General features: G+C 43.8%; 1 protein-coding gene across 1 annotated transcript in view; it reads right to left on the reverse strand.

The window, feature by feature from the left end:
• Window positions 1-14,185, reverse strand: part of STARD13 (StAR related lipid transfer domain containing 13) — a 130,149-nt gene extending 115,964 nt beyond the window's left edge. Inside the window, exon 1 of the mRNA XM_033146488.1 lies at window positions 13,901-14,185. Within this exon, the coding sequence (XP_033002379.1) occupies window positions 13,901-14,024 (124 nt within the window). The 5' untranslated portion in view covers window positions 14,025-14,185. The remainder of the gene's footprint in view (window positions 1-13,900) is intronic.
• Window positions 14,186-15,157: the final 972 nt, after the last annotated feature.

Genomic DNA, 15,157 nt, shown 5'->3' on the forward strand with positions numbered 1-15,157 from the left:
TTGCCAAACATTGTATATGTGATAAATATGTACCGTATATGTGATAAATAAACGATTTTTTTTTTTTTTAAAAAAGAACTTTGCTTCAGGATAAGAACAGAAATCGTGCTCTGGTGGCGCAGCAGCAGCAGGAGGTCCCATTAGCTAAAGTGGTGCTTCAGGTTAAGAACAGTTTCATGTTAAGAACGGACCTCCAGAACGAATTAAGTACTTAACCAGAGGTACCACTGTATAAACGAGTAGAAAAAAGTAGTTAAGCTAAGCACAAACACAACACCGCTGTATTTAGACTTAAACCTTTGGGCAAGAGGCTGAAACACATGAGGCATGGCTGGGTCACAATTCAGTGATATAGCAAATACTATAAATATTAAAAAGTTCCAAGTTCAATCCCTGTTGTTTCAAGGTAGGTTGGTTTTTAAGATAGCAGATGATGGAAATGATCTCTGTATGATACCCTGGAAAGATTCTGACAGTCAGAGTAGACAATACTGGCCTAAACAGAAAAATAGTCTGTCTGAATAAGACAGTTTCTTCTGTGCCAATATTAGACCTAAAGGTGTGAGCTGCTTATTTTGGGTAAGTAAACATCTCCAGAACATGTTGTAAGGAGCAATTGTTTTGTAGTTTAGAAGTCAAATGCAAGCAAATACAGTAAAACTATTCTGAATAAGGAAAGTATGTTTGAGATAGGAGAACAAATGTGAACAGTGTGTATATGTATCCTGGACTGAAAATATAGTAACATATGCTACATTCAATATTAGTAAGAAATTTTGGTATGAAAAACATCATGAGTATTGTTCAACACCAGACAACCACAATCCCCTTTGCACTACACATTCCCACCACCTTATATTTAGCTTCCAGATGTCAAGGAAAGCATATCTGAGATAATAATTCTATATACGAAAGATTTATACGATCTGAAGGGAAACCAGAGTATTAATAGAAATAATTTCTATTACAATCAATAAGGCTTCCAAGTTAATGTATCTAGAATTGCAATTTACCGGTAAGTCAACCATCAATTCCTGGTGGCATTTTTCTTTTCTTTTGTTATTAAATTTGTTTCTCACCTTTCCTCCAACGGGCCCAAGGTGGCAATCTCAGTACTCCTTCTTTCCATATCTTCACAATAACACTGTGATTGGCTGAGAGTTACACTAAGGGGTTGGTAACTAGCCCAAGATCACCCAATGAGCTTAATGGATGAGTGGAAATTTGAACCAGTGATGTGCTGTCATTGGACTAGGGCAGGCATAGGCAAACTCGGCCCTCCAGATGTTTTGGGACTACAACTCCCATCATCCCTAGCTAACAGGACCAGTGGTAAAGGATGATGGGAACTGTAGTCTCAAAACATCTGGAGGGCTGAGTTTGCCTATGTCTGGACTAGGGGGACTAGGCTAGTCTCACATGACACCCTAATTTGGTATCTGAAGAAGTGTGCATGCACACGAAAGCTCATACCAAGAACAAACTTAGTTGGTCTCTAAGGTGCTACTGGAATGATTTTTTTTTGTTTTGTTTTGTTTTGATGACACCCTAATGTTCCCCTGGCACCTCCTTCTCAAAGCCTGGGAAACTTCTGTCTGGCTTAGGGAGGGAGGCGTGATGCTCTGATGGGTCCAAGAGCTCTCCTGCCGCCTTCCCGAAGCCTGCCCAGCTTTGGGGATGAGGTAGGGCAACTCAAGCATCCTGTCAGAGTCCTGGCACTTCCTGCATACATACTATACCTTTAAAGCACATTTGTGGAGGTTGGTCAAAACTTTTTGAACAGTCTGAATGCAATATACAATGATCAAAGAGCCAAAATAATAATCAACAATGTAGTATCTGAAGAAATTAAAATAGAAAAAGGAACTAGACAAGGGTGCCCAGTATCCCCTCTGTTGTTTATTATGGTACTGGAAGTGTTATTGTCTAAGATAAGAGAGGAGTCTGAAATAAAAGGGATCAGGGTGGGAGTGAAAGAATATAAATTGAGGGCCTTTGCAGATGATGTGGTTTTAACGTTACAAGATCCAGAATCCAGTGCAGTAAAGGCACTGGAAATAATAGAAGAATTCGGGCAAGTGGCTGGATTTAAATTGAACAAGATGAAAACCAAGGTTTTAACAAAAAATCTGACTGGATTAGAAAGAGACAAATTACAGAATTTGACCGGTTTGAATTTTGTCAATAAAGTGAAGTATCTGGGTGTTAATATGACTGCTAAGAATTTAAATCTTTATAAAGACAATTATGAAAAGCTGTGGAATGAAATCAAAAGAGACTTAGATATATGGACAAGGTTAAAATTATCTCTATTAGGGCGTATTTCAGTGGTGAAGATGAATGTCTTACCGAAGATGCTGTTTTTATTTCAAGTCCTACCGATCATTGAGAGAATGGAATGCTTTAAGAGATGGCAAAAAGACTTGTCGAAATTTATATGGCAAGGGAGAAAACCTAGGATAAAGTACAAGATTTTAACTGACTCTAAAGATAGAGGTGGATTCTCCCTACCAGATTTAAGGATATATTTTGAGGCCGCTGCTTTTTGTTGGTTGAAAGAATGGTTTTTACTAAAAGACTCTGATGTGTTAGATCTGGAAGGACATGACAATATTTTTGGTTGGCACGCATATCTTTGGTACGATAAGGTTAAAGCACATAGAGGTTTTAAAACACATATTATAAGAAATGCATTGTTTAAGGTTTGGTTGAGGAATAAAGATTTGTTAGAAAGGAAAACACCCAGATGGCTTTCACCATTGGAAGCAAAAGCTCATAAAATGGTTAACATGCAAACTAATTGGCCTAAATACGAAGATATATTAATTCAGGAGGGAGGAGTCTTTAAGCTGAAAAGTTATGAGTTATTAAAAGATAGAGTAACAAATTGGTTGCAATACTGTCAGATAAATGAACTGTATAAGATGGATAAGAAAAGTGGTTTTCAGGTAGAGAAATCCAAACTGGAAACAGAATTGTTGATACCAGACACAAAAAATCTTTCCAGAATGTATAATTTACTGCTTGAGTGGCATACAAAAGATGAATTGGTTAAATCCGCAATGATAGATTGGGCGAAGGATGTTGGTCATAATATTATGATGGAGGACTGGGGAAAACTGTGGAAAAGTGGTATTAAATTTACAGCTTCCAATACTTTGAGAGAGAACCTGATGAAAATGATGTACAGATGGTACTTAACTCCTGTAAAACTTGCTAAAATTTATCATGGTTCTAGTAATAAGTGTTGGAAATGTAAACAAGTGGAAGGTACTTTTTTTCATTTGTGGTGGACATGTCCGAAAGTAAAAGACTTCTGGGAGAAGATTTATAATGAACTTAAAAAGGTGTTGAAAAACACATTTGTTAAAAAACCAGAGGCCTTTTTACTAGGTATTGTTAATCAGGAAATCCCAGTCCAAGATAAAGTAATTTTTATGTATGCCACAACAGCAGCAAGGTTATTGTTAGCAAAGAACTGGAAGACAGAGGTGATCCCGACAGTTGAAGAATGGCAGCTGAAGATGATTGAATATATGGAGCTCGCAGAAATGACCGGGAAAATCCGTGACCAGAGGGATGACGCGGTGGAGAAGGATTGGAAGAAATTTAAGGACTATCTAAGAAATCATGTTAAAATTAAGATTTAAGAGGAGCAGACGGAAGTAAAAGGCAACAGCTAGTATAATTTAGAATTAAAAGAATAGGGTTAAAAGTATATACTATTGGTCACATTTGTGTAATTTAAAGTTACTACAGATGAGATACAATGTACGCAGAAGGAGAGGGTGTGAGGAGGTCTTCAAGACAATGTAAAGGAAGATGTATTGGAGTATGATAATGTATTGATGTTGTTAGTTTTTCTCTTTCGTTTAGTTTGTTTAGTTGTTTTGTGGTTGTTTTTGTATTGTTCTTTTTTATTATTATTTTATTTTGTGTTCTTATATCAGAAAATATTTTTTTTTTGAAAATAAATAAATAAAGCATATTTGAAGCACACCTCCTTCCTCAAAGAATTCTGGGTACTGTAATCTGTTAAGGGGTCACTGGGAATTGTAAGTCTATGAGGGATAAACTACAGTGCCCAGAATTCTTTGAGGGGAAGAAGGTGCTTAGGTCATCCTAAGCTTTAAAGGTACAGTACCCTTCACTCTGCATTACCCAGTTCACACATACACTGTTCCTCATTTTAATGCATTCAGCTCTTCCTTAACTTCTTTGGAACCCTCCTCTGTTTCTCAGTATCTTAGCTGGAATGTAGATATGAGAAGTGGGTACAATTCCTTTTAGCAACAGCTTGTCACGTCATGTATGTAAGTATCCATGGCATGTTATTAATCACTGACCTTTTGGCGATCACCACAATTCTTACAGGACCGAACTTCCCACAGAAATTCTCTGGCTGCCCGCATGAAAGGACTAATGATAAGTAATCTTTTTCTTCCCAGAAGTACCAGAGATTATATAATGAGACTCTTTCAGAAGACTTCTCTTTGACAAAGAGGGTCTCTCTTTTTTCCATTGCTGAGACAATGATTTCACACATTAAAACAACCATTGAAGTTAATCAGAACTAGTAGCCCTTTTAATTCCCCAGCCAACCAAGAGGAAAACAGATCGTAATATCCTTGCTTTGCTTCTTGGAAACATGTGGCTGTAATTGACTGTGGTATGTAGGAGGGGATATACACAAAGTTCATGATGATAAATAGCATGTTTTGGGTACACAGAGTTTCCACATCCTTTTTAAAAAATGGGCTCTACTGTGAAATATCCAGTTTATATGTGGATTGTTTAATTAATACTGGGTTGTCTGAATTGACAGAAAAAGCTTAGTTATGAAACAGATATCAAAATAATAGTGCTCCTATTAGCTGAAATCAAAGCAAATACATGTAACACAGTAAATTTGTCATGAATGCATTGCACTAAATGTATATATAAACACTGATTATATTTATTGCAAATTAATTATTTCCTGTACATTAGCTCTATGTAAGATTTTTTTCTGTTAAGAGTTATAAAACTTTCATTCCTATTGGAATAGCTTCTCACTAGTTGAAAATGCCAATGGAAATCTATTGGTCTTATAACTCCTTTACAAATACTATTATTCTAATTAATTAAATATTCTATTTAGAAGAATGCTATCTCACAATTCAATGACAGTCTTGTCATAGAAGTAGAAATCAATTGTATGTAGTGCCATACCAATCAGAAACTGTTTTAAACACCCCACCTCTATACTCTAGGAATAGCAAATATCAGTAGTGTTAACACCATTTCAAAAGCAACTAATGTGATCAGGATAACCACGCGAGGTTCTTTTGCCCAAGCAAGAGTATCTTGGAAGCTGGAACACAAAAAAGAGTCTGTTCCGCAAAGATAGTCACATTCCTGATTAGGTGGTTTAAAAACCTGGTCTGGGTGGAATTCAGAAGATCTCTTGTAACCTAATCACACTCATACCAAATAGAGCCCTACTGACTTCCTAGCACACTGATGTCACAGCAATTCATAATACATGTTTTGTTCCAGTGCTTCACTGCTTTCAATGCCAGTTTTTGTCTTTATCAGAAACCAGCCTAATAAAATTTGGGAGCGCCTGATTATAGATAAAATCACATTCCAATCAATTAAAAGTAGCATCCAATCCAAAGTATGAGGATTTATTGAGAAAATAGCTTCTGTTCTTAACTGTAGCTGATGCCCAAGGTGGGTTCTCAAAGCCTAGCTAGACATTTCCAATCCTTATTTATTGATGCTCTCTAAATTTGTTTGTGTTTACCTGAAATCGTACAATCATAGAATTGTAGAGTTGGACAGGGACCCCTAGGGTCATCTAGTCCAACCCCCAGCAATGCAGGAATCTCAGCTAAAGCAAGACAGATGACCCTCCAACATCTGCTTAAAAACCTTCAAGGAAGGACAGTCCACAACCTCCCAATGGGAGACAGTTTGAGTCCAACCCTCCAGAGCAGGAGAAAATAAGCTTGCTCCATCTTCCATGTGACAGCTCTTGAGATATTTGAAAATGGCTATCAGATCTCCTCTCAGTCTCCTCTTTCCCCTCTAGTCTATGCATCAGTCTGCTGATAAAATCATTAACATCTCTTGGTTTCTGAACATGGAAGACCCCTCCAAAGCACCGTAGGGTAAAACACACAAGCCAATGGCCTTTGGAGAAAGACACTTTGTATAGGTGTTTATATGCTAAAAGTCTCTGAGCCAAGATAGGCAAGCTGCAGTGCTAGTGAGAGTCCTTACACTGGCTTCTGCTAGTGGAATAGGGTAGTTGAATCAAGCAAATAAACCATTATCTACCAAACATCAAAGAGAACACCTGAAGTGGGAAAGAGGAGAGGTAGCAATCAAGACCTATCAATTTTAGGTGGATGGATGCTATCTGTTCACAATTCCCCAATGACCTCCTCTTTTCATATAAACCACCCCAGACTGTGTGTTCATCATCTGATGCCCTTCTTTTCATGTATCCACATGAGGTTCCTCATGAGGTATTCCTCCCCACCTCTCACAGATTCATTCTGGAGGGTTGAGAGAACTCCTAGAACAGGGGGAGGAGAGAGGGGATGGTTCTCTTGGGCAAGTGAGACATGACTGTGCTGATGGAATGATTTCCTTAGCACTATGCTGAATTCCACTCATTGTTTTTATAGTAAAAATACATTGGAAAATATTCATAAGAAAGAGAAGGAAAGCCAGACAGAAAGAAGACACTTCTTTAAGTCATATTAAGAGTAGATTGGTATAGGATTGCATTGCCAAATTCAAGTCTGCAATGAATAGTTGCTGATTTGACTGTCACTCAAGGATCTGGTGAGAATAACAGATCAAGCTTTTTAATAATAATAATAATAATAATAATAATAATAATAATGCTGGGCAACTGTTCAACATACAAGTATGAAGGATGAGCAGCTGATAGCATTCCAGAACACAATAATATATTTAGACCATGCTTTTTTTTATTAAGAAATGTTAGAATGGAGTAGAGGATATAACAACAACAACAACAACAACAACATATTTTTTATACTCCGCCTATCTGGCTGGGTTTCCCCAGCCACTCTGGGTGGCTTCCAACAGAATGCTAAAATACAATAATCTATTAAACATTAAAGGCTTCCCTAAACAGGGCTGCTTTTCAGATGTCTTCTAAAAAGTTGTTTTTCTCTTTGACATCTGGTGGGAGGGTGTTCCACAGGGCAGGTGCCACTACCGAGAAGGCCCTCTGCCTGGTTCCCTGTAACTTGGCTTCTTGCAGTGAGGGAACCGCCAGAAGGCCCTCGGCACTGGACCTCAGTGTCCAGTTAGAACGATGGGGGTGGAGACACTCCTTCATGTATACTGGACCAAGGCCGTTTAGGGCTTTAAAGGTCAGCACCAACACTTTGAATTGTGCTCGGATATGTACTGGGAGCCAATGTAGGTCTTTCAAGACCGGTGTTATGTGGTCTCAGCGGCCGCTCCCAGTCACCAGTCTAGCTGCCGCATTCTGGATTAGTTATAGTTTCCAGGTCACCTTCAAAGGTAGCCCCACAGAGAGTGCATTGCAGTAATCCAAGCAAGAGATAACTAGAGCCTGCACCACTCTGGCGAGACAGTCTGCAGGCAAGTAGGGTCTCAGCCTGCGTACCAGATGGAGCTGGTAGACAGCTGCCCTGGACACAGAATTAACCTGCGCCTCCATGGACAGCTGTGAGTCCAAAATGACTCCCAGGCTGCACACCTGGTCCTTCAGGGGCACAGTTACCCCATTCAGGACCAAGTAGTCCTCTACACCTGCCTGCCTCCTGTCCCCCAAGAACAGTACTTCTGTCTTGTCAGGATTCAACCTCAATCTGTTAGCTGCCATCCATCCTCCAACTGCTTCCAGACACTCACACGGGACCTTCACCGCCTTCACTGGTTCTGATTTAAATGAGAGGTAGAGCTGGGTATCATCCGCATACACCAAGCCCAAACCCCCTGATGATATCTCCCAGCGGCTGCTTGTAGATGTTGAAAAGCATGGGGGAGAGGACAGAATGCTGAGGCACCCCACAAGTGAGAGCCCAGGAATCTGAACACTCCTCCCCCACCACCACTTTCTGAACACGGCCCAGGAGGAAGGAGCGGAACCACTGTATAACAGTGCCTCCAGCTCCCAACCCCTCTAGACGGTCCAGAAGGATGTTATGTTGATGGTGTCAAAAGCCACTGAGAGATCCAGCAGAACTAGAAACAGCTCTCACCTTTGTCCCTAGCCCGCCAGAGATCATCCACCAGTGCGACCAAGGCAGTTTCAGTCCCATGATGAGGCCTGAATCCACTTCTTCCAGGCGTGCCTGGAGTTGTTCAGCAACTACTCGCTCAATCACCTTGCCCAAGAATGGAAGATTTGAGACTGGGCGATTGTTGGCCATACTGGCCGCATCTGAAAATGGTTTTTTAAGAAGCGGTTTAATAACCGCCTCTTTCAGCAGGTCTGGGAAGGCTCCCTCACAGAGAAAAGCATTCACCACCCCGCAAAGCCCATCGCCCAGCCCTTCCCGGCTAGCTTTTATAAGCCAGGATGGGCAAGGATCAAGGAGACAGGTGGTTGGTTTCACTTGTCCAAGCAGCCTGTCCACATCCTCGGAGGTAACAGATTGGAATTGATCCCACGCAACTTGACTAGACAGGACTTTGGGCTGCATTTGTAGAGGTCATGACTCAAGCACACAAATTAAGCTGGACATAAAATACAAAGGCAAAAAGCTGAAAAGTCACTTAGGTATGGCAGAATATATTTTGCACTCTTTTTTTTCATCTTGCATGCACAATTTTGCTATCTTGTCAAATTAATCATTTCAGGCTGCAATCCTATGCACATTTAGCTGGGAATAAGTCACGCTGAATGCCGTTAGACTTACTTCTGAATGGACATGTATAGGATTGCATGGTTAATCAGATAAGCATCAGCTGTCCTACAAGATCACTAGCCTATTGGTAGAGATAGAAGTTTAAATTATAGTGTTTCATTATTATTTATTAGGTTTTTTATCCCACTCTGCGTCCCCAAGGAGCCCTGGGCTGTAAACAAAACAGTAGAAGGTTTTATAAGTTTAGGACTTCAGTACTTCAACCTCCTTAGCCAAAAACCCTTACTTAATCATTATTAATCTACAATTTATTCAAGGACTTGCCTGCAGCCAAATAGTAGTTAGTCAAGAAAATTTGCTTCACAGGAAATGGCAGCTACAAAGTCATGCCGGCATGCACTTTAATTTTGTTGTTGTTGCATTATATACCAAAAGAGATATGGCTGTTCTGATTAAGAATAAGTAACGGGAAACTGTCAAGAGCAATGAAGACTGTAAATTGTTCCCTATATTTACTGGTGGCTCCCACAGGCTCCCACTATGTCAGCATACTTTGGGACTACAGACAGCTGCTACCATCATGCAGCTGAAGTAAGAGGCTCTTGGAGAGCAAACAAACCTTTCACTTTCCCTTGAAAAGTGGTTTCTTAGTTCCTGACTAGCTTCAAACTGGTTCAGCAGTGCAACAACCCGGGAGTCTCAACTTCCACTGTCTGTCCCAATCACATATGAAGTGTGGAGTAAAAGTAAAGGTAAAGGTACCCCTGACCGTTAGGTCCAGTCACGGACAACTCTGGGGTTGCGCTCTCATCTCGCTCTATAGGCCGAGGGAGCTGGTGTAAAGCTTCCGGGTCATGTGGCCAGCATGACTAAGCCGCTTATGGCGAACCAGAGCAGCGCACGGAAACGCCGCTTACCTTCCCGCTGGAGCAGTACCTATTTATCTACTTGCACTTTGACGTGCTCTCGAACTGCTAGGTGGGCAACAGCTGGGACCGAGCAACAGGAGCTCACCCCATTGTGGGGATTTGAACCACCGACCTTCTGATCGGCAAGCCCTAGGCTCTGTGGTTTAGACCACAGCGCCACCCGCGTCCCTGCGAAGTGAAGAGTACCTAGTGTCTAAAACAAGATTTTTCACCATTTGTTTACAAAAGTTAGTGAGGTTTTCCTCCTCCTTGAAAGGGGTTTTAAACTGACATTCTTATGAGAAATCATAAAATTTTCTCCAAAAGGAAATGTGTGCACATCATGCGTCAGGTTGTAGACAATTCTTTGGTTATTATACAGTAGATCAGGCACAAGGTTGATGCTACATGTAATAGCAGCTGACTTGGCATTTTAACTTTACGGAGTTTGAGGTTATTTGAACTGTGAACATGACCACAAGCTGACATGCAAAGTCCAACAATTACAGATATATAGCCACAGATATAACTACTGAGGACAATGCAGAGGATAATGTTTACATTTAGCCTAGAACGATATGTGTAAATCTCCTGACAAAACTCCTACTCATTCTCTGAAGAGTATAAAATGCTTCCTGAGATCAAGGACTTTTCCAAATCTCTCATATTGATGCTCTCTAAAATGGGTGGAAAACCTTGTGGTCCTCCAGATGTGGCTGAGCTACAACTTCCATCATCCCAGGCCATTGGCTATGATGTCTGGTGGTGATGGGAGAGTTGAAGTTCAACAACATTTGGAGGGCCATAGGTTCCCCACTCCCATTTTGTAATTAAGAAAACATCTGACCACCCCTCTGATCTATAGAATTTACAATTCTTATATTGTTAGTGTGCCGTGATCGGTACTCACACAAGGCCATGCCTCGTGAAACAGATGAATGTTGCCTTTACTTCCCAAGCGAAAGTATCTGAGTAGACAGTGGCATGCATAGCAAGCATGTCATTCACCCACCCAAACAGTTTCCTGTTTCAAAAGAGGCTGTTGCAGCATGAGACATGCCCACATGAAAGCAGCATCCATGCCAAAAAGATAAGTGTATAGAGATTTGTTTCCTTGGCAGCTCTTACTCATCTTTTTCCTAGGGACAAGAAAGACAAGAGGAGGAGGCACGGGCTATGTTCATACACAGCACAGGAGTATGGGAAACTGAACCATTAAAACTAAAAGCCCATCAGCTCAAATGGTAGAGAATACAACTCACCCATTCCTGTTTGGCTCTGACTCTGTGTTTACACATGGTAGATAAATAATGTGTTTTATTGATACTGCCTCCTGGCGCAATTATGCCACACACAAAACAGGACAGGAATTTCATGTACTCACAAAGAATGCTCACTTTAGAAAACCCTTACTTCTGATACATAAACAGAGCAGAAAGTGAAATTCTAGCTCTATCCTTCTATAGACCATTAGGGTCTCTAAGCAGCGGTGGGAAACCTGTGGCCCTCCACGTGTTGCTGGATCACAACTCCCATTGTCCCAGGCCATTGGCTATGCCGGGTAGAATTGGAATCCAACAATATCTGAAGACAAGCCCTCTATCCCCACTCTATCTCTACTCTGGTCATCATTGAAAGGGCACACTTTGGCTAGGTGTTTGGTTTTTCCCCCCCCCACAGAAAGAGATTATAAAGACAATATGCAGGGCCCAAGACTCAGGAAGCACTTTGATCTCTTACTCCACACCTGACCACTGCTTCCACTTGTTCCTGAATGTTTACATCACAGAAGATCACTCATGTACTAGAGCTACTTGTGCATTCCTCAACACGAAGTGGGGATCTCTGAGGCAGGGCAGCAGTGAAACAGAAGGCGTTTATATCCTCCCTGTGTGCTTCACATGCTTTTGGTTGAGAGCTGAGAGCATCTTGGCACTTCTGCCAGCCAAACATTGCAACCAACCGAACACGGCAGGGAGGAGGGAAACATTCCTTGCTCCTCTGTGGTCACAGGAGGTGCTTTTCAGGAGCAGCTCCTTTCCCTACTGCCTGGTTTGCTAATCTGAAATGAAATGGGAGATCAATAATTGAGAAGATGGTAAAGATAGAAGCTCACAACACTGGAGAAGGCAGGAAAAGCACTTCAACTGCAGGCTGGGGTGAGGGGTAGGGACCGCTAGAAAGCTGCCCTGGGGACGCACAATTGTGAACCAAAGCAACGTATTTAAAAATAGCTTAGGAAAACACACTGGAAAGGGCCAGCTGCACGTTTCACAGATACTGTATATAAAGAAGCTCTCTTGCAGGAATTTACACCTAGCTACTGTGGCCACACAGAGATTGCTCCTGAACAAACACATTCCACAATATGCTACAGCTACCATGTGTGACCATGCATGTGCAACCACAGCACATCCTATACTTGGTATACAGACATTCTGGTCAGGGTATACAGCTGAACACCCTGGGGAGAGTGAAGGTCAAGAAACCTTCTAATTAAATGCAGCATAGAGATGAAGGCTGTGGGTGGAGAGACTTAGCAAGAGTCTTGGAGTACAGTATAGTCAGAGTGCCCTGCAAGGAGAGAAGTGGTTGCATGGCCTCAGGGGAATGGAGGGGCTGGGATGGAGTGGATCACATAGAGCCTTGACCTCAAAAGGGAAAAAGGAAGCTGAGGGGAAAGTTGGAAGTTCCTGTTGTACACTTTTCACACAACCATATATATGGAGAAAGACAAATGAATTCTGCTTTAGACACATAAGTACAAAGAGTCATTAGATCACAACGTCTCACTTATCAGAAAGTTAAGTTAATCCACTTCAGTGCGCACACCAATTGGAAGGGCAGCCAGGATGAAATTCTCAAATACAATTAGGCTGCGTACACATTATACAGCTAGGTCGTTCTTTTTCTCAATTCAGATCGAAAGTAGTTTGCAGGGGGGGGGCATCAAAAATGCAGGATTTCATAAGAACAGAATATATATGGATTGCTAATGCCATACAAACACTGCTTCCCCAACCAGCAGTGGGAACATGCTGGATGCAGAGTAAATGGGAGCCCGTACACTGCCTGACTAGAGAGGGATAAAAGTCCAATTGGACTCAGTGGGGGAGTGCATCTAACTAAGCCTGCTTAGGGGTTGTGCTGCATGGGATGCAGAAATAGTTGTGTGTTGCATCCAAACCCTAACACATGCTTCAGAGCCAGGGCAGTGCAGGCAAGAATAGCCTACAACTGCTCCAAACTGTGCCCAGAATCAGAAAATTGGTCCATCCCACTCTGTGCTCCCATTGAGACCTCCTTTTAAAACACTGAGATTCTGGCACAGAGCACCAATCCACTTTATTGCACACAGCTCCGATGCGCAGCGTGCAGCCCTCTTGACGGACAAGGTCCCTGTGGCAGATTACAAAGTCACACATAGCACACAGATCTCAAGGCACAGCAAGATGTTCAGGGAGGAACCGGTCCAAGAATCAGAAAACAACAAATCCCCCCCCCCCCCCGCATGGATAATAATAATAACCTAAAACATTGACAATCTGTTCTTCTATAATGGTACCCCCCCCCCCCCAAAAAAAGAAGCTGCTATTTTGTCCCAGCCTTGACAATGCCTCAGTTCTGTATAACACAGGTCCTAACTACCGGTAAACTCTTACAGCAATACTGCATCAACAGAGTTTTGATGTACAAACCCCAGAGATGCGGGAGTGTGAGCCCAATGAAAGGCCTCCTCTTTTTTATTTTTTGGCAAGGTTTCTTCTGCTTTCCATCTGCAGAACCTTCAGTGGAAAAGTCTCTCTTCTGAATTGTTCTCCTGCAGATAGAAGGCAGAAAGGAATCTGGCCAAGGCGAGCTTATCATTCGAAGCGCAGAGGCGGGAAATGAAAAAAGAAAAAAAAAAAAAGCGCACCCGAACGGTGTTCAAAGAGAGACAGAGCAAAACTTGGCGCGCGCTCGGAAGTCGAGCAAGTGTGGAGTTGTTGCCGCCGCCGCCGCCGCCTGGCATCGTGGCAAGCGCAGAGCAGGCGGGCTGTCTGTCTGTCTGTCTGAGGGGGTCCCCGGAGCGCATTGCACCTCCTTTCCCCTTGAGGTGCCAAGGCGGCGGACGCGCGCCGGACTGACCTGCCAGGCGCCTCTCGCGGACGTTCTTCCAGAGTAAATCCCAGGCTTTGGCCGTCGAGTCCCGGAGCTGCTCGCTGAAGGACCTCCGCAGCTGGGGCTTGGCCGCCGGCCGCTTGCAGCTCATCCTAGCGGCGTCCACGGGGCATAACGCCGCCTCCACCGGCCCCGGGGGCTCCGCGCGCGCGCCGAAACCGCGTCCCGGAGACGCTCAGCCGCATGCGGAGCCGCGGCATGAGCAAAGCCCCGCGGGGGCCCAGCCGCCGCCGCCTTCCCTGTGGGGCTTCTCCCGGGCCTGGTCGCTGCTGCTGCTGCTGCTTCCTCCCGCAGCCGCCGGCGTGGCTGCCCGGAGCGCACGAGTCCCGCTGGCGCGCCGTGCGAGCGGTTGTGCGGAGGCGCTGGGCTCCTGGGCTGCTTCCCCCCTGCGCTTCGCCTTCTCCTCCCTCCGCCCCCGGAGGGGTGAGCTGAACTCTCCGCTCGCCGCCTTGCAGCTCGCCTCGCGGAAACCGCCCCCGGAAGGGTCATCGCCGCCGCCGCCGCCGTCCCGGCCATTAGGCAGCGCCCCTCGCCCACAGGCGCGCCCGCCCGCGCCCCTCGCGCAGGTGAGGAAGGCGCGCCCGCCGGGGAAAACGCGCCCCGTTCAGTTCAGTTAGGCTACGTGCGTAGGGTTGCACCCCAGAGCAGCAGCAAAGCCCAGCTACAGGCTACAGGCAACAAGCGGGCCAATGTTTCAAGGCCAATTTCTCACACACTTGGAGGCAACGGCAGAACGGGATACCTGCGAGCTGGCAATGGCCGGCCCATTGATACCAAGCGGCGGAATTCAGAGGAAGAGGCAGGCCCAGAAGCTGCAGGGAGCAGGAACATGCATTTAAAGCGCGTGGCTTCCGCCAAAAATCCTGGGAACTGTAGTTTGTGGGCGCTGGGAACTGTAGCTCTGTGCAAGGTCAGCTGCCCTTCCCAGGTTGCTTTGGAGGAAAGCTGTTTGCTAATGTGCGTCAAAGGTGTGTTCACTTTAAAAAGAAGGCATGGGGGAGCATACCGTACAGTAGTGGTAGCCAATGTGGTGCTACCTGGCTGTTGCTGAACTACAACTCCCATCATCCCTTACCATTGACCATCCTGGCTGAAGCTGATGGGAGCTGAAGTCCTACAACACCTGGAGGGCACCGTGTTGGCTAGTCAACATAATTATGCATGTGTAGAGAAAGTAGATAGGGAAGTTTTTCTCCTTCTCTCATAATATTGCAACCTGGGACT

The sequence above is a fragment of the Lacerta agilis genome, chromosome 4 (genome assembly GCF_009819535.1).
Source record: "Lacerta agilis isolate rLacAgi1 chromosome 4, rLacAgi1.pri, whole genome shotgun sequence".
Classification (NCBI taxonomy): Eukaryota; Metazoa; Chordata; class Lepidosauria; order Squamata; family Lacertidae; genus Lacerta; species Lacerta agilis.